Genomic DNA, 20771 nt, shown 5'->3' on the forward strand with positions numbered 1-20771 from the left:
AATGATTTGGGGAGCTATTAACTAGCAAAAAAGTAAATTTAACTGATGAATATAATCTCTGTGCTACTCAGACTAGAAAGAGTTTGACATCGGAACCAAAACAGGCCTGGCTACCAACTGCTGTTCCTAGAGACCACGATGCATACATGTGTTACATCTCTCCTCACCTATTTAGGAGTTACCACAGCTGACTTCACACCTATAAAGGTTTGTCCCAGTGGTACCTAATCGCCACTAAGTCTAATCTCATCCTAATAAATCCTTTCTAGGTGGGCAGATGGATAAGGAAGCAATTGCTTTGTCACATTAAAACCCCTCAATTGCTTGTACATTCAAGTTCAACCTCCTGTTAAAATGATCAACTTCAACAGAAAGTTGCACAGTCTAAGCAGTAATATGCTAAAAGTAATCACTTTTCAAAGGTACAAACCCTTCATGGAATTTAGGCAGATCAGCTGATGGGACTTTACTATAAGGCAGGTGAGCATTTTGATCAACTACACCAAAAAGTAAAATAGTTTAACTAAAGCATTAGACCATCTACTTCTTTTTTCTTTTGCTTTGAGGGGTAGGGCTGGGGTGTTTGATATAAAGTAACTAAAGTGCTAATGGCTCATCTTACTGTAGAAAGTCAAACAGAAGGAGACAAGCTGTGAAGCTGCAGTCACAAGGATATAGGACTGGTGCACTTGTCTGTGATCAGAGAGACAAGTATCCCACGGACTAAGTTGTTTAGCATGTCAATCTCTCCACCTATCAGAACATTTAGCAAAAGTTAAGTGTTGAATCACAGTAATAGTCGTTCTTACTTTTTAAGAACTATCTCAGAGGCACCTTTACTGAATATCCGGAAACTGCCATCAGAGTTTTTCAACACAGTACTCATTGATTTTCTAACAGAGTTGAAGGTGTACACTTTGTACAAATCCTCTTCTGGTATCTCATTTCTTACATCCTGATAATCACGTTTTAAATCCAAGAGCAATCCCAGCAAGGCACATTCTGTTTTATTTCCAACATGACGTGGTAGGCCACCTTCCTTTTCAGGAGGCTGCAAGAAGAACAAGAACCATCACTGATTAGGTTAACTTATAAACCACTGAGCACAGCACTTAGAACACAAGGAAGGACAAGCTTAGTTCTGGGATGGGGAGGTTTTCTTTCTCAGTAATTACTTAATAAATTCCTATGAGTCATAATCTAAAGTCATATTGCAGCTTTTTAAAAGTAACTTCTGTACCTATTTAGGATCTTTCAATCCTTCAGAAATCACCCATTAAATTTGTATCAATCCCAACATGACCTTTCTAAAAGACATTTTCCATTACTTTAAATATTTATCTGATCAATTGAGCGTACACCCTGTACAATTGTTTTGTATTTTAAAAGTACAGATAAGTTCACATATACCGACTTCAGCAAGCTAAATGGCATTATTTCTCCTAAATTAAAGTATCCTCTCCTGTAATAATTCTTCAATGACTTAGACTATGATCACATCACCTGTTAGCCTTCTTCTGAACAAACTAAGTCTTTAAGCTTCTTAAGTCTCACTACAAGTTCTGTTTTCCAGGCCATGGCCTATTTAACTGGAAAGAGTTCAGAAACAAGTTTCCAATCCTTTAATACCAGAAAAAAGTTTCTTATCTCAACAATGTGGGTTATGCACATACTAGTCCTATAAGTAAAGAAGCGTTTCTCTCAAAATATTGGAGTTTCTGTATGGATAACACAACAGTATTTTTTGAAGCAAAATATGGAGAAGCACTAATTTCATCTGGCATGTCTTAAGTGGCTAGATCTGAACTACATTAATCATAAGTCAGTGGTCCATTTTCAATGTTCATAACTGCAAGATTTTAAATTTGGCTGTACTGAATACTCACTCTTTTTGAAAACATTCACTTTAATGCACAGTTTAAGACATCTAGTTCTAGGTGTCCTAATATGAGAGATACCAACATCCAGGAGTAAGTGCATCCATGGCACACAAAGATAATACACTCAAGCAGCTGACATATGAGGCTGAGCTGAAAGAGTGTTCAGTCAGGAGAAGACAACACTCTGGGAGAGAACCTTTTTGGTGTGTATTGAATGCCTGAATAAGGCATTTGGTTGGAACAACGGTAAGGACTGTCTTAGCCAGACCTTCCTAGTGGTGTCCAGTGAAAGGACAACAGGCAATGAATACAAACTGAAGATCTTGAAACTCCAATTTAAGATAAGGAAACACCTTTTACTCTAGGGGTGATAAAATACTTAATCAGGCTGCCTGAAAGGTTGCAAATTCTCCATCCTTTGAGATTCTTAAACCCTGAGTGAGTGCCCTGAGCAATGTGCTCTAGCTGACTCTGCTGTGATCAGGAGAGTGGATCAGAGGTTCTCTCAAGAGGGCCCTTTCAGCACTCCCTGATTCTGTAAAGCAGCCTAACTCCACTGCAGTGGACATAATTCAGTTTAAATTGTATTAATAAGGGACTTGGTTAGCTTACGTACAGCTACCTTGTTCTTGCTATAGAAAGAGCTTTAGAAAACGGACTGTGAAACTCCTCATGTGCTGTAACTCATTATAGAATTTCTATCCTGTTTCAGAGAAATCAGTGCTGTCAAACTTAATGTGCTGCCTCAAGTACTGCTATTGTGGAAATTCTTGCAGACATACCATTTTTACTGGCTGATAAGTAGCTTTTGAACTGAGTTTTCACTGCTATTTGCGTACAAAGCATCCATAGTGGAGGCTTCTGCAAGATCTTGAAATGCTAATTCATTTACTAAATCCTACTTATTATTTTTACTGCTTGAAGAATGTAAGTTATACAACATGTTGGAATAACTACAGCAAGGTCGCTATGTTTAGAGTTTTAGAAAATAATGCACACAAAACATTGAACAATCCTCCATTTAACATGTTTAATAGTCCATTAGTCTTTCATTTCCAAACATTTCACCAGTTTCAAGCAAGATTTTGGCAAATAGGTTACAATTCTAAAGCTTACAAACTTATATAGCAGCATCTGGAATAAAAATCCATCAAAATCCTTACCTGTAGTTACATTTTTTTCATTATATGTTATTCAATGTACTACTGTTAAATATTAATTGTTTAATATTTATTTTCAAGTAGTGCTCAAATCCAGGCAAGACACTCTTCAAGTGGGATAAACAGCCCCACTTATAAAAACGAACAACTTTGAACTTGAAAGGAAATTATCTTGAGATTTTATCTTTGAATTATCTGTTCTAACTGAAATAAGCTATTTTTTCCCGTTGAGTTTCAAGTGAATGGTTGAGCAATTTGCAGCAGGTACAAAATACCTTACCCTGCATTATGCCACACATTTACACTAAAACTGCCTGTGGCAGTCAGACAATTTGCATCTTTTGAGGAAGATACTCAGTTATCTTGACTGGAATTAAGAAATCCACTTACCAGTATTTTGGACGTATAAGCACAATTAACAGAAATTCCTGTCACAAGATAAGCCATAGTTTTCTCTGGAATAGCTTCTGGTTCTGGAATTTTTTTATAATGCTTTTCATTGATGTAGGCTTGGACCACTGTCATTCTGTTCATAGTCAATGTTCCTGTTTTATCTGAGCAAATAGCTGTGGCATTGCCCATAGTTTCACATGCATCCAGATGTCTCACCAAGTTATTATCTTTCATCATTTTCTAAGGAAATAAAAGCAGTTAGCAGCAATCCATGACCATTACTTTACTTCAGAAATTCTCATTAATGGGATCCAGCCTTACACAGCACTTTCAGAAAACACTCAGTCGTTAAGTCATCATTTCAGAGGAAGAACTTGCAGCTGCCACTTTCTGTATAGAATCTCCTAAGTCCATTATGTCACAGTAAACTTCATTTTGAACAAGGTACATAAATACAATCTTAATCTCCTGTACCTGCATGTCACACTGACTATTGATACTATTCAGACTGTTAGAAGCAAACAGTTTATAACAATATTTAGAAATTGAGAAGAGGTAAAGTTTGAGCCTTACCAGATACAATGATTAAAAAGTGTTTCTGCTTACAGGAAAAGTCTAATGCGGCTTATTTGATCTTTCTGAAGATCAGATAATACTGATTTCAAAGATCCTAAATTCTAACTTATAATCAAAGTGGGAATCTAAAGTTTCAACTAAAATAGTGAGGGTTACATGAGTTTCATAGATTAAATATCACTTTAAATTCTTTCCTTAACAGGCTTGTATAGTACTTTCACCTCTAAGAGGAAGATAAACTTCAAATTATGCAATAAGGCCACTACTAGTAAGTGCTGTAAGTTATGAATTTAGAACACAGCCTAAGCACCCATTGTCTTTACAATTAGATTTTAGATAAATAATTGGTCTCAGCATGCTGATGCAGTAAGAAAATTAAGAACACAAAGAGCTTAAGTTAAAAAAACCCGCGCTGCATAGTAAGGAGAAAACAAAATGCTTTACACTATTCAGTCTTAAAAAAAAAAAATATATCAATCTAGAAGCTTTCATAGCAATTGTTTAACACATCAGCTAGGTAGAAGTTCAGATTAACAGAAAAGTTTCTAATTAACAAACTCTAAGACATCTGTTTATTGTAAGCAAATGCTACAATGCTGCATACTGAACCTATTCATCTTTAGCTGGTGACAACAGGATGGCAATGCCCATTGGTCTTGTCAGTGTATATTCATTCAAAGATGAAAAAAAGTACTGCAGAATTCTTATGCAGTTCAGAAAACAAAAGAAGCTTCTTCCCAGTCTAACACAGACATATATCTATCTATATATCTGTGATGCAGCATAACTCAATTTTTAACAGCTGATGAATATGCCCACCTGTTGCAGTGTGTTTTTATTTTGAAGGTTATTGTTTGGCTTGTCCTTTTGGGGTTTTTCTCCCCTTGATTTTAGAGGGACACAGACCTGCCTTTGTTATTCAACTGAGCCACGTGTCTTATCTGTTGTTACTTAGCTACTTTTCCGCCAAGTTTCAAACCCCTTCCCCAAGTTTCAAACCCCTTAGTCCCACATCCAGTTGTTAACCCCTCCTGTCCCAAGCAGTTTTCCTCCCTTGTGTTCCACCCACAGTTCTTCCATTGTATCCTCCCTTGAGACCTGCCCCCCTTTATAAGCTGTTGTTTGCCCCCAGTTCCTTGCCTGGGACCCCAAGACTCAGAGTTTAACATCAAATAAAGTGACCCAGTGCCACCCCAGGCCCGTGCTGCTGCTGCTGTGGCCTTTTGTTCCATGCTGTGCCTCCCCTGGTAGCTGGGATTCTGCAGAGCCCTGGGAAAGGGGGACTGTCCCCCCTGCACTGTCACCAGCTAGCTGGGACATGCGACACCCACCTACCTTAAAAAAATCTATTTGCCCTATACCTACTTACCTTAACAGAGTAAGCCAGAGATATAGTGACTGCAAGTGGAAGACCTTCTGGTACTGCCACCACCAAGACTGTAACTCCAATAATGAAGAACTTCACAAAATACTGAATATAAATTGGGGTACATTCAGCAAGCCAAGGTCTCTTCTGAACCCAGAAGGTATCAATTACAAAATATAACACAAGGATAATGACTGTGATTGCAGACATCAACAAACCTTGTTAAAAAGAGAATAAACAGTTTTAAGAAATTATCTCAAATATTTGGCAGAACAGACTGTAGATACATGCAAATACTTCTGCCCTTATACGAGCAAGATTAGCACTAAGGTTTCAAGCAGACAAGACAAAACATGGAGGCAGTTCTCAGAGGTGTTCCAACTTCCAATGCAAGTATTTCCTCATGCATTTCACCTAGAAGTGCCTTGAAATCTTTTTTCCTCCAATTTAATTGAAAAGCACAGAGCTAATTAGTAACAGGACAGACCAATATGTAAAGTCAATTGACTAAGCAGAACAAGAAGTGAAAAAATTCAGGAGGCCTTCACCAATTTTATGCTGACTGATTCAGTAGAGTGCTTCAGTGCAGTCTCAAAGCAGGAGGACAGGCAAATCCATGCATGAAGTAGATGAGTATTAAGGCTGTGTGGGGAACTACAGTGGGTCAAAAGGTACGTAAAGGAAAACAACACCTCTTGGAAGATATGAAAAAAAAATCTTTTGACAAGGATAGTAGTTTACAGTACACATATAATGGAATTTGTTAATCTCACTTAGAAATTAGTACCACCATACACAACTGCAGAGTGCTACAGCAAAAAGTTTCATTGCTCCATTTCAAGCTGTAAGTGTCTAATGACGCAGATGCTAAAGTCAGCCCTTCTTGAGCTGTGGGCTGGGCTAGAAGTCTTGAAATTCCTTCCAGCCTGAACTTTTCAACAATTTTACATGGACCAAAATAAATCTTGAAATATTTGAATTAAACTACTATACGCTAGATAATATCGCCTAAATTTTATACTGAACTTCACTGTAGTTTTAGTCTACTTTCAAGCAGCATCAACCAAAAGATTTTGACAAGGCAGCTGAATATTAGCTGATAGAAAAGTAGGAAGTCAATAAAAATGCTATATATCAGAAAGGCATATGTTAAGTGGAAAATTCTAAGTCTCTGAAAGTACTAGATATAATCTCATTAACTGTACCACATTTTCCAGGCTTCACTCAGCTTACAGTTCTCTTGGTACATTGCTAAATGCTATACCTAACCTAAAAAGATCTTTCATAACAGTTGTCCAATGTTATGAAGCTGGAATTTTCCCTCCTAGAAGCTGGCACTTTAAAGCCTGACTATTTGAACTAAGGAAAAATAAAAGCCATCCACATGACAGAGCCTGAGAGGCCATCAGCACACTCAGGCACAGCAGCATACTTATATGCATTAGAATTTTGCACTTAAGTAGCCAGCCTTGAGAGGTTTGATTATTTTATCTCCTCACCAACTATGCATGTTCCAACTTTTTTTAACATGACATCAACATAAGGAGAGTGCTGAGACATTGTACCTGCTTTGCCAATCTGAACTGCAAGCTTTGTGAGTTTGCCTTGGAGAACTGACTTTTCCTTCTTTGGCAAGTTTGCTTTCTTCTTGTCTTTCTCATCTCCATCTCCACCATCCTCACTCTTCAGTGGTTGCATTTCCATGGCTGCACCATCCTGAGCTTTAGCTAGAAGTTAAGATCAAAAAAAAAGTTTAGTCATTGGTGAGTCTCCCAAATCAAGGACACATAAAAAGCTTAATACCCAGCTCCACTAAGTATAATAGCACTGAGAATTATTTTGTATCCAGAGAGGCCATAGTACACATGAATGTTTAAATAAGTGTACTGTGTATAGCTGATAGACTACCAGGTTCAGTGAACCCATTTTTTTGGGCAGTCACTTATGCCATCTTTACCATAAGCACTTTGGATATAAGCACTCAATATGCATTTTTATACAGAAGTCTGCAGTCACCTACACTCTTAGAAAACAGAGTCTTGCAAGAAAGAATCAGAGAACCTGCATTTACCTTTGTTACGGTTTTCAACAGCTCCATCTTGCTTTTTACCTGTCAGAGAGGGAAACAAGTTGTGTTTTAAGCTGGCTGTGCAGAATTCACTATTTTATTTATTTTTTTATATAATAACTGCATTACTCTGCTAAAACAGGAAAATGCATTAAAAAAACAAACAAGTAAAACATGTGAGTCAGTTCACAGAAACAGCTCATGGCACTTTTTGGAATTTACTTTTCTCCTACAAGACAAGACTGCTGCAGTGGTAATCTACCATAAGTTTGCACAAATTACTGATACTGACACTTAGAGCTTGTGAAGAAAGCTTCACAAAAGACATTCTGACATGTTTTTCTAGGAAAGATATTTATGACAATTCAGTGATTCTGGTGGCCTCCATCTTGCTGTATTCTTCCAATACTTGCCACCAGAATCTGACTACCTCTGGAAATAAACTGCAAGGTCTCACTTTGAGAATCAGTGCTTTTGTACAACATTGCAGAAGCTACTGTGGTGTAAAATATTCATAAATCCAGAGCAAAGCTTAGTGGAGGTACAGCACTGGATTACTGGATTACACAAACATAAGCATAAATCTGTAGGCAATATACCATACATCACGCTGAGAATAGGTCAAGTTCATAATAAAATACAACTCTTACCTGTGTTCAGAAATGGGGCTCAACAAGAGGTCATAAAGAAGGACAGTGAAATAATGAAAGAATTTAACAAGTGAAATATTAAAGGTTGGAAGACTAACACAACATGTGTTGTTTTGTGGGGGTTAGAAAGTGACAAACTTTATTTCTAAGTAGACAAAGCAAGGGTTATGATTACTGTTTGTGATAAACTGAAATGAAAGCACAAAACTAGAACCTAACCCAAATTGGTAATTCACCAAGACTTTGGCCTTAGGTTATGTAGACCGAAATTTACAAGAGTACTCAAATAGAAGAAAATCAAATTATCAACCAGCCTGTCTGACATGACATTTAATATCTCCACTACACCATTACTGTAGACACAGTCTGATTTCTGTGTGTAAGATTTCTCCCAGCTTTCTCACAACAGCTGAACAAAAAACCAAAAAAGCAAAACAAAACAAAACAAAAAGAAGAAAGCATGTTCACTTTCTCTGGAAGATGCCGCCTCAGACTTCTTAAGAACTCATCACTGTTTCCTGATTTTGTATTTGTTCTGGCCTACTTCCCCTTTCCTCTTTCTAGAGCAAAGTTCTACATCAGAATTACTTGCAACTCCTTGTCCATACATTTGCTTTCACTCTGAACCATGCCATACACAGCCAGCTAAATATAGTCCCTTTAATCTCCTTAACATTCACAGAGAAGTTAATTTAGTTTAACCTGAGTTTTATCAAGGAGAATCTTATTAGGCACCTAACTTAAGGAAAAGAGGAACCTATCTATCTTGGGAGACAAAAAAACCCCACTAGTGTTTGGGTCCTAGGATACACCAAAACACTGCTTGTCATAGAGACTTCTGCTTTTAGAATAATAAACACTGGCAGAATATTAATAAAAGCTACAATCCACTCCGTATCTCCTGTAGCAGCTGGTACTGTTATTTGTTTCTTTCTCCTTCCTCTGTAAGGGGAAGAGCACAGGATGCAACTGTTTTACACTAATAACTCCAAGTGTTGCAGCTCAGCTTTTACTTTTTGCTGTCACACTTAAACTTGAAACTAACTTAGAACTTTCTTTTTTTTTTTTTTTTTTTTTTTGTAACAATTCTTCTAACTTGTAAAGAAACTCGCTAGCTTTTTTCATCTTTCAAGAAGGGTCAGAATTGTAAAGTATTTGTGGGTTAGGACAAGAAAAAAACCCTTCAATCTCAATTTCTGCACAGAGCATACATTTTAGCAATTGCCCATTGAGTTTGAAAGTCTCTGAGAATCTTAAACACAGTTGTGTGTGAATTTTCCATTAATGTCTTGTATCCCTCTGATAAAAAGATCACTTATAAATATGACTAGATACTTATTAGATTGAACTTCAAAATAACTTGCTTTCCACAAACAAGTATTTGCCATTAGACATCAATGCACCCTGAAGTTACACAAGATGAGAGTTTGACTATTTATACATGGCTGGTTAGCAATTGCAAACTTTCCAAACTCTGACTGATCAATGGGATCTGAAGTTTAACTAAACTCCATGTGACAAGTGTTAGTAGTAGTGGTGCACTCTCAGGTCACTGGACTTAAGTTGTTTTTTATCTGAAGCCTACAGAAGGTATGAATTTTTTAAAAAGCTGACTGGCTTTGGATGACTGGAACATGTTTTTATCCAGTAGTATTCAAAAGTTCATCACCATCCCCACTCCCCTGCCAAGGTATTTAAGATTAATATGCCTACTTTTCTTTTCCTTCTTTTCTTTTTCCTTCTCCTTCTCCTCTTCATCTCCTCCAGCCCCAAGTAAGGTAAAGATGATTCCAGTCTGAGAGTTCACACCTACAGCAGTAACCACCATTCTTCCAGAGCCTTCCATCACGTGTGTACCTGAAAGATTGAATCAGGATTTCCACTGAGATGTGAGCAGTTATATGGCAGGGCACAGAAGTACTTTGAGGAAATCAGCTTTCAAGCTTGACTTGGACAAAACTCTGAGCTGTGTATATGTACCACTGTGCTCCCCTAGAGCTTTAGCTGCCAAAGCTATCTGGAAAGCAAACCCATAAGCATCTACAGTACAAAACATTTATCAGTTTTATAGGTCTGATCACTCCAACAAAGTTCTGTACTTTTTGGACTGGTTCGGGATAGCTCTAGGAATCAACCTAGACAAAAAAATCAATTTGCTAGTTTTAACCACAAAATTTTAAATAACCAGCTTACCACAGAAACAAACTACTTTATGTCAAATGCTACACACCTGACAGCAGCATAGGATCTCTGTCCAGAGATTTCTTAACATGATCAGATTCCCCAGTCAGCGAGCTTTCGTCAATTTTGAGGTCATTTCCTTGAATGAGTACACCATCAGCCGGTAAAAGGTCACCTACGAGAGATCACTGGGTTTGTTGACTGCAGTTCCTTTTTTAAAAATAAAAGAAAGTTCAACTTTAAAAATATGTTTACCATATTTCACTTGTGCAATATCTCCAACAATTATGTCAGCTACTGGTATTTGGATGACTTGGCCACCTCTGATGACTGTGAATTTCTGTTCTTGTTCAATACGGCTCTGCAATCCCCGAAATTGTTTCTCTTTACTCCAGTCATTGAAAGCTGTTACTAATACCACACAAACTACAGATAGGAGGATTGCTGCTCCTTCAATCCAACCTGCTTCAGATTCCTCCTCTTCTTCACCAACATTTACTGATCCACATACTGCAGAAAACAGGTTTTAGATTTAAGAAAGTTCACAAAGATATTTCAAGAATGAAAGCTTTGGCAAACAAAAAATGTATAGCTGCTAAACATTTTCCATGCTAGCCTGCTTTGCAATTTTGCCTTTATTTCCATAAGGGTAACACACACAAAGAAGACAAAGAACCTGAAAGCTAGAGCAACTTGAGGAAGTTAAACCACGCTGCTTATCTGAACACAAGATAAGTTGATACAGAGAAAGTTTCCTGTCCTCATTTTGTTAAATGATGGCATAAGAATGTCAGACTGGTAAACTACATTGTGCTTTGGCAACATATCCAACTTTACATTTGTCTTGACAAACCAGATATGCAAAAATTCAGTTAAATGAAGTCACAATCCCTTTATTTTCTCTGAAGTATAAATATAAATATAGCTTCATTTCTTAACTTATAAAGTTACCAATGTCATATCACAAGTATAAATATAGCTTCATTTCTTAAATTATAAAGTTACCAGTGTCATATCACAAATCAAGGAAAATTTTAGACTTGCTGACTCCCCAGAGAAAGCCCATGACTGCAAATTATAAATTTCTTAAATATTTGAGGCAAAGCTAAAAAGAACTCCACTTGCAGAGAGACTGGATTTCAAACCAGTCCTTGTTCCTGCTGCTTGCAATTTACCTTTGGTCAGAATAATACCAGATGATGACCAAGGAAATCTCATGTTGCCCTTTTAAGGCAAGCTAGAGTTTTAGCAATGTGCTCTCAATAAGGAACAATAAGCTGCTTTTCCACTGACTTACTGTCTCCCATCAGATTTACAGTAGAGGCATGTTGAACCAGGAAAGTCAGTAGTATAATAATAGTAGATACCTACTTTTCAAGAAGTTTACTTACATGATTCATTTCCTCCTGGAGGCTGGTAAAAAGAAAGGCCCAAGGATACTACGGCTGCAATTTCTAATATAATTAGTGTAACGTCCTGTAGTGCTTCCCATACTAACTGAAGAAATGTTTTTGGCTTTTTAGGAGGTATAAAGTTCTTCCCAAAAACTGCTTCTCTCCTTTCTATATCTGCTGGATTTCCACTTAAACCTATTTAACAATAAGACAAAAGTTAGTGACACTTACACACATTTCACCCTTACATTAGAAGTGACTGAAGTTTCCCACTTATGGAATCAAGTCCCACTCCATAGTTCAGTAACAAAACCAAAAAAGCCACATCTCAAACATAATTACGGAAGTAAATACCCCTAAATCAGAGTCACTATAGAAAGCCAGCTATATTTTACAATTCTCACCTTGCCAAAAATAAAGTTGATGGTCTACCTGCTTAATATGTCACTTAATATGACATAGGAACAGAGTAATAATAGCAGACATACCTTCGTTCAAAGTAAACAAGTTTGCAAGACAAGATCATTAGTAGAGTTACTACTATTGAGACTGAGTAGCACCATAAAGCTTTAGCAAGACCACAGCCCATGAAGGCAGCTCTGGTTCCCAGTGTAGGGATTCTGTATTCAGACACAACATCCTAGGATCCTAAAAGTAATGTAACATTTATAATGAGATGTTTATTATAATTAAAAATGGAACTATTATAATTAGTATATTTCCATAATAATTATTATATAAAATACTATTAAAAGTGGTTGAAGCTCTCTGCAGGCATCAGGTGGAAAGATGCATCCACTTTTATGATGTGCTTCCACCTGGAGAGGTGGTAGTTATTTGCTCTTCTGAAGCTTCACTTATCTCCTCTCACACAGAGAGAGCCCATGTTTAGCACTATGCCGGGTCTGTCACCTCATTTTTGTCCCTATCTTCTTTCTTATATGGCACATTTGAGTCCTCCTAGGTCTCAATTCTGGTACCATCCTTAGGGGACACTAGCAGATGAGAGTGAAGGGCCTACATGAAAGGCTACAGCATGTTTCAAGAGCTTGCCAAGATCTTAAAAATAAAGGAATACCAAGTATTTTCAGTGCAAGGTCATGCACTCTAGGTCTTCTGTGAGCACATCTCCTGGCTACTCCTCTAAAAATTCCCAGCTGACTAACCCACCATTCAGAATAAAGTTCATTTTTCAAACAAAATTGCCAAACTTCAAAGCATGTTGAGAGCAAAGGTCTGAGGTCTGGGTACTTCAGTCATATTGACCCCAAGGTTATGATTAGCACCAGCTAAAAGGCAATTATTTTCTTAGTAGCAATTTTTTTAGTAGCTAACCCAGCTGCTTAGTGATAAAGGCATTGCAAACATGCTAGGTAATAAATAAGAAAAGTAGCCACTGAAGCTGGCTTTCATAATAAGGGGGGTTTTTAACACCTCTAACAGACATTTCCAAGAATCATCACATGTTTCAAGACACTTTGAAAAGGTTACTGAACTGCAAAGCTCAATTTTAAATGCTAACAACTGCTGTGGAATCACTTAACTGAGAAGCAAACTATATGCAAATCTCCTCAAAAGAGAAATTCATTAAACATACTCTGTGTATATGACATATTACATTTATTCTAACAGTCTTCAATTCACCCTGAATTCATGTCTTTGAAGGTTTAATAGAAAGGAGAAATTGTACTCATTAGCCATAACCTTACACTTCTGGCAGTTCAAGCTTTAAGGTGCTTACTTTCATTTTCAACTCAAAGAGCACTGCAAGACTATTTTCAAAATCAAGCTATACATTACAGGATCTACAGACACTCAAGACAGTGTGGTCATTCCAAAAGGCTGGGCCATATTGCTATTTTACAAAAGACACTACTTCCCTATTCCTTTAACATGGCAGAGTTCGGAAATTTATTTACATAATATTAGCAACATCACTCTCTTCCTCCCTTTCCAGGATACCACAGCGCAGAACATCAGAAGTGTACAACAGAGGTCTTTGAAAAATGAAAAGTGTTTCCAAATGAGGCTATATAAAGTCAAGCTACTATCAGAACCACTTAGTGAAGATTAGTAAATAAGCCTAGCAAAGATAAAAACCATTTGTATTTTTAGTATACACTATAATACAACAAGCACCATTACTGAACTTGCTACATTTACCAGACAGCTGGCAATTTCACAGTTCCCAATCTACAGTCCTGAGATCAAAACTACTGCCATTATATTCTTAATTATGTGTCTTAACTAGGTCAGTTTATGTTATTTGGGATTAAGTTTGAAAAATATTAGCCAAGGGACTGGTTAAAGTTTCATATTCAAATTTTATTAGAAATATCTATATCTCTGCAGAATATTAGACAGACTTTTGCTGCTAAAGATATGTCAAGCATTCATTTTGCACATTTGCAAGAAGTAAAGTCTGCTCAGTGCCCTTTTTTTAAGCAATACTGGTAAGAGATTGTTCCCATTTCTCATTTCAAATCAGATAAATTTGATCCAAATTTTGCCTGAAAATAGATGTTGTCTTACATTGTCAACAACTTCACAGCAAGAAATGGAACAAGCTGAACTCATCCAGTGTGAGAACTACCTGTACCATGTCAGAACTACCTGTACTTTTCCTGTGAAGCCCCTGGCAATTACATAGCAGTAAGAGTGTCATGTCATGGAGAAAGCATCTGATTAGGAAAAAGTGTCCTAGGGCCTTGCAGGTATACACACAAGGTTTTAGAGAGCCAGTATTAGTGTAATGCATAATGGTTTTCTGCAAGATCTCCCCCAGACTTTTTTCCATTAGTTCCGTCTCCCTTTCTATACTTAAGGTTAGAATTTGACAAAAGCAGAGTCCTAGTTCTACCTTTACAAGAGCTCTCCACTACTACCTCCAGAAAGTTTATACCAGGTTACCCAACAGGGAGGCTGATTCTCTAAAATTTCATGTTGAGGTTTAGAGTCAAAATGACACCTCTGTTGGACCCTGTTCTAACTCAATTAACCTTTTTTGAGCCTGTTAACATGTTCAACTGTTGAGTCTTTGGTGTGTTTATGAGCTTCTCTCACACTTAAAAAAGGATGGTGCCCTTTTATTAAGTCGGTGACTGTATGTAACTGATTGCAGTGTACATCTAAATGTCAAATCCTTTTGAAAGTGAAAGGCCTTGATCACACAGCCCTCAACAGCACAACCAATCTGCAGGAAAGGGCATCCAACCCTTGAGTTCTAGTTTGCTGACATGTGAGCAAACATGCACAGTAACCTTCATGTTTTTACACTAAGAAACAAAATGAATCCTGCAGTATATGAGGTATTTGGTGCTTAGTGCATCGTGGCTATGTAAAATTGTATGTCCACCTAGCTTGCAGTAATAATGGATTTTCAGCCTTGCAGATCACTCTGCAAGAGAATTCAACTCTTGGTTCAACTCCCAGTTCTAGAAAACCATATCCCTTTTCACAGAGAAGGGAAACTGCCTTCCAATACTATGCAACAGGGTAACGAGAGCCCGTTGCTCCTGAGATGTGTTACACTGCTTATACACTACAGCGCTTCACACACATGCACTGTACTTTACAACTGCCAAGGAACAGAAGTTTGTACTCCTCGTGTTTTACAAACTTCATCCTGAAATTTCTCTACTCCCATTCACTGGTAGTTCAGCCATGTCAGCTGGCTGAACAGTTTCAGTTTGGTAAGAGGAACACAGTTCATCTACTGATAATTTCAGGAGTCTGGAAACTGGCTTCCAAAGCGGATCAAGCCAAAACATGCTAAATGCAGATGTACCCAGAGGTACCTTACGGCACTAGCAGGCTGCTCTTGGTCCAAGAAGATAAATCTTTCCATAGCATTTCTGAAGAACAGAAAGCAATGGCTCTCCAAGATTAAGACAACAGGTACTTTGCTACTACCAACGTGACACCACATTGGTTAAAATCTATGTGAGTTCTTAAATGCAGAGACACTACAATTTGCTAAAATCTTGATTTTGGTAATTCTCAATTGCTCTCAACAGCAGGACTTCACAGTAAGTTTCGGTTAATGTTTTTACATATATTTTTTTAAGTACAGTTTACTGCAAGTACTACAGGATGTAGATACTACAGTATCTCATGCAGTATGATTTCTATCTTTCACAAATACACTTAATAGCTTTCATTTACATTGGAAGAAAGCAGTAAGAAAAAGCCAGGTCTAAAGGAGAACTTCTGGAGGTTTCTCAAGTAGGAGACTTAAACAAATTTATTTACTTATTTCTTCACATTTGTACTGTCTATCTTGGAGTAATAACTCTAGATAGCAAAAGCATGGTGTAGCCACATTCTACACAATGCCACTAAGTCGAACATGGTGTAAAGACTCCATCCCTATTTCTAGGGAATAAGATTGTGTAATCACTTCACAAACCTTCCACTAAGAGTAAACGTCAATGCTTCAAGTTATATTTATAGTCATTTTGCATAGCTCAAATGAAATCTACAGAAATACTGCAGATTTAAAAACTAGTTCCTGCTATTAAGAATCCGATGTAACACAAACGGAAAACATGTAATCAGTTTTAAAAATTGCTGCATTAGGAAATCCGAGAACTAGGTAGCCACACAGAAGCATTAATAAGCCCTGCATTAGAATATTAAAACCCTGGGCTCTACAACGGCATGATCTGAATTGTAAGCTATAGGTCATATGAACTATTCAGAAAACTGGTGCTTTCACAGTGAGTTGAACACTGCTATGTTGCATTGCTGTTTCATATGTGGATGTCTACATCAAAGAACTTTGTTCCAAGTGTAACTTCATTAATACAACATCTCACATGCAGCTAGACCAACTGAAAAAACCTCTTGCTTACTTATTACCATGGAATACTTCTGTCTTAAAGGAACAAGAAGCAATATTTTGTCATGGTAGCTAAAATGCTTTTAACAAACTTTGTTCTATCAAAAAAAAAGCAGTTTGCTGACTAAGGCTTTTCCTAAATGGAGTTTCCTCAGTAAGTGTTAAAATTTACTTACCTTCATTTGGTGAAGTTTTCAACTTTGTACAGATGCCATGTACATCACCATAGCATTCCTGTATTTTATGCAGTGCATCTGCAGCTCGAAGTTCCATAAGAGAACGGAGCTCTGCAAGAGTAACTCCAAAATCTCCATGATTAGCTTCTTTTACAGCATTTTTTACGCTGCTATATGCAACCGAGTTGTTTGCCATGTCACCCATGATGCATGCAGTCTTTACCGTAGACAGTTTCCAGCAAGGAACAAAATTTCAACTCAAAATATTTCCAAAAGGAAAATAAATCCTTTGGGTATGAAGACAGTCAGGAGAGCAGACACATCACCCAAGCAAGAGAGCCCGTCTGGAGAGAGATCTTTGCGGTTGTCCCATGGTGCGTTCTGTTCCCCAAAGCCAAAAGGCATGTACAGTCTAGGGAGAGAATGGATACACATTCAGTTACATAACAGCTATACTGAAATCCATTGTAAGACAATCCCTACTCTTTGTACTAAGGTTACAGAACAAATTTCTTCTTTAATTTCCTATAATATTTTTAGTTCGCTTTCTGCAGGCAAGAGCGACAAGGAAGAAAATGGCTGTTTCCCACCCCAAAACAAACTTGCATTATTGGATTTCCTTAAGCCATTAACTTTGTACAACTGTTGCCTTTAACACTGGCCTTTTCCTTCAAATGTCCATATGGTTCATCATCAAGCAGCAACCTTTAAAAATACCTAAAATTAAATCTGTTTCCAGGGAAATGGAACTTGTAGAATCCACAAATGATGTCACATGGGGAAAAGAACATGCTCAAGTTAAAAATTCCCACTTTCAAATGACACTTGCACCTCAGAGCTTGGGAAGAGCAAGATTTTTTGTGTTCCCATTAATTCATTTGTGCAAACCTCAAGAACAAACTTTACCACTAAGCTAGCCCACACATGAAGTACTTTTGTATTCTAAGTAGGATTATATCTTCAGGCAGACCTAGCTCCTAATAAATTTTTCATGTCCATACAGTTTTAGCCCTGCTCCAGCCTTCTTCATCACAACTCAAGCCTTGTACAGTATCTCTCGTAATTCTTTGAAGAGAGGGAAAAATTGCACAACACCACTTTTCTTTAGAAGGGATGAGCAGACTGAGAGCAGTTCTTCCATCTGATGATCAGTGTATCGTAGCTGAGAAATTATCATCTAGCCACAGGACTCTGAACTTGCACAGGCATTCTATACCTAATCCCTGCTCAGCTGATGTATCTTGCACATACACATGTAGCTACACAACAGTGTAGTGCACACACAAATTCCTCATGCCTGTGTGAAGATTTGCTGTGTGCCAAAACCAGACTTCTGATCACGTAAATCACCTTTATTGGCATCATGAAGTGCAATGAGCATGTGTAACAACATATTCCCCCACAAAACATGACTGCCAGGCTCAGATGAACAACAGCTTGGACACTTCCAGGTCAACAAGACCCTCAGGTGTCATATGCCTAGCAAAGGCATATGACATATCAAGGCAAAACATCAGCAAACAAAAGATTTCTAGCTACTTCCCTGCCAGGTTAGAGGACTGTTTGGCTGAACTGCTGAGTCTATGTTGAAGTAAAGGTATAAGCACCCCAATTACCACAAATTTAAGGTCTTGGTTCCAGGAAAGACTCATATTTCTGCTCTGGAAACAATCAGTTGCAGCTATACTAAATCTACCATTTAAAGCACCATGCCACAGTACTTCATTTGCCTTGAGGACAACCTCTGACACTGTAAACCCCTGAACTGATGGCACCTGACCACAAGTGAGAGGCCCATCTCTGGCAGAACTACAACTTCTACAACTGCAACTGCTCTTCTCTTCCTGTCACAGGAGGTTCTGAGAAAACCACTGTCCATGGCTGTTAAAAAGCATAAAGCAATCAATATTCACATGCATAAAACTTCCAACATTCTATAACATCAAAAGAGGTCTTAATTTTAAATCCTTATTGTTTTCTGTTACTTGCAAGATAATGTTGCAACAGTTGAAGAATCTATGATGATGATGATGTTAACCTGCATGCTAGGATATAGTTTTGCTTAAGACTCTAATGAGTTCTATTAGAGTACCCTGCAAGTGAAGAATTTCATGCAAACCATGTATGAAAGAGTTTTCTTTAAAGACATGCCACATTGTAATCCAGTGCCCAAAAGCTGGATGTTGTTGTCCAGCTGGTAGCCTAGGAGGATTTATCAGCTGGCATCTGATCATAAGCTATGACAGTATAACAAGAAGCAGATCAGGCAAATGGGTTTGTATAGCTATGGAGAAGATGTTGCAGCTGCTAATTAAGCAAAAATAGACCAAGCAGAAGGCCCCACAACCAATTACATCAAACTTGATTCAATTTTAATTAAGAAAAGCTCTGTTCAAGCCTCTAGCAGGAGCCCTGTACCTGATGCCCAAGTACATCCAAATCCAAGAGAAAAGGATAGAAAAACTACAGCTCTAGTCACTGTTCACCTGTCATCAAAGTTTTAGGACTTTCTCTCTCCATATATATGCATAGAGTGGGCCAAACTTGCTTTCATATGCAACTAAACTGGAGAGCAGTAACTCTGCTCAGTCATAACTCAGTGTGCTTTGCACTCCAGTTCTAACCTCTCCATGCATCTATATCAAGTTTTACTAATAAGTAATAATCCAGATTAGTCATTAATAAGTTTATTCTGAAGGGGGTCTTCCTATGCTCTAAATGCCATCCTTCCATACCAGTGGACCCTTAGGGTTCACAGGCAAATTCAATAATATTCACTAACTACAAAAATAATGCAGTTCTACAGATCAGCTCTAGTAGTCATACAAATTATTTGCTACATCCATTTTAGCAAAGAACTGTGGAAAATTGACTAGAACAGTGTGAATATTTCAAATTCTGAATACTGAACGAGTGCAGAGTTTCTCCAGATGATAAAAATTTGTTTAAGCATTATCAATTTTTACACAAAATCAGACCAGGATTTGCTTCAGTAGTCCATTTTTACCAGACATTTCAACAGAGAGCACAATAGCTTCTTGTCATACAGGTACAGGATGGACTTAGTCTAACACAGATTTTTCTGTAGGAATCAGCAAAGAAACTTTCTTTAAGAAACATCCTTAATGCTGTTTTGATGTAAAATCTTGCAACATTCAATCAGTTCCTGTTACAGCAAGTTCCAAGAGTCCACTTTAGTAACATTAGTGGCAATGCATAAACTATTTTGACTGCAATTTAATAGCATGAAAGGAAGCGCATTTTAAAGCTACAAAGATCATCTAATAATATTTATCTTCTCAACTAATTAAATATTTTATTTGTTTTGACCAGTGCTTCAGTTCTCAGTTATAGCATCAGTCATTTGAAATAACTGAATAGCATGAGCTCTGAAGTACTATAGTTTAAAGCAACTCACCTCAAACTTTCAACCTGTTAATATCTCAAATTTTCAATATAAGAAACAGTTATCAAGCTAAAAATCATTTATAAACCTATCTCAAGTTCCAGCCTATTTAAAGTTTAATTCAGTTGAAGTTTTGTGTTAGTTTCCAGCTTAAACAAGCTGCATACAAAATTAAGATGTCTACCTTCCATTAGACACAACTTTTGGATAATACTTTATCACCAACACTTGGTTCATCCCTTTATATCACTGAGACTAGGAAAAACTTTAAAAGGTATTCTCTGTCACACAAAAGTGACTAAAAACCTTAATCTGCAGAGGCATATTTCAGTAGCAGCACATACTCTCATAAGTAGATACTTGCGTAAATCCCTCCAAGACCTTGCTGCTCCTGGGTTGTAGTAACTTCACTGACACATCACATCATTGTTGCTGCTTATGAAGAATAACTTCCTTACCCAAATCAAATCACTACTTATTGCTAAGGGACTGTGCTTTGTTACCAGACAAAGACACTAATTCAAACCCATAAGCCATTAAACAAAGGTTAGACAACTTTGCCACTGTTAGAAGTTCATCATCCTAAGCTTCTGTAGTTGGACTGAAGAAAGGAAAAGCTCTGAACAAAAGTCTACATGAAGAGATGCTCACCAAAGCATGAAGAGACTTAGATTACTTATC

At 37.5% G+C, this 20771-nt stretch overlaps 1 protein-coding gene across 5 annotated transcripts in view; it reads right to left on the reverse strand.

Moving 5' to 3' along the window:
* Window positions 1-20771, reverse strand: part of ATP2B1 (ATPase plasma membrane Ca2+ transporting 1) — a 60793-nt gene that overhangs the window by 17762 nt on the left and 22260 nt on the right. For all 5 annotated transcript variants that reach the window (XM_050983788.1, XM_030238220.2, XM_050983817.1 and 2 more), the window contains exons 2-11: window positions 16685-17096; window positions 11666-11863; window positions 10530-10784; window positions 10324-10449; window positions 9807-9950; window positions 7447-7485; window positions 6941-7102; window positions 5379-5593; window positions 3431-3673; window positions 810-1051 (exon numbers count right to left, since the gene is read on the reverse strand). In XM_050983788.1, coding sequence (XP_050839745.1) covers window positions 810-1051; window positions 3431-3673; window positions 5379-5593; window positions 6941-7102; window positions 7447-7485; window positions 9807-9950; window positions 10324-10449; window positions 10530-10784; window positions 11666-11863; window positions 16685-16889 — 1829 coding nt within the window. In that variant the 5' untranslated portion in view covers window positions 16890-17096. The remainder of the gene's footprint in view (window positions 1-809; window positions 1052-3430; window positions 3674-5378; window positions 5594-6940; window positions 7103-7446; window positions 7486-9806; window positions 9951-10323; window positions 10450-10529; window positions 10785-11665; window positions 11864-16684; window positions 17097-20771) is intronic.

The sequence above is a fragment of the Serinus canaria genome, chromosome 1A (genome assembly GCF_022539315.1).
Source record: "Serinus canaria isolate serCan28SL12 chromosome 1A, serCan2020, whole genome shotgun sequence".
Lineage (NCBI taxonomy): Eukaryota > Metazoa > Chordata > Aves > Passeriformes > Fringillidae > Serinus > Serinus canaria.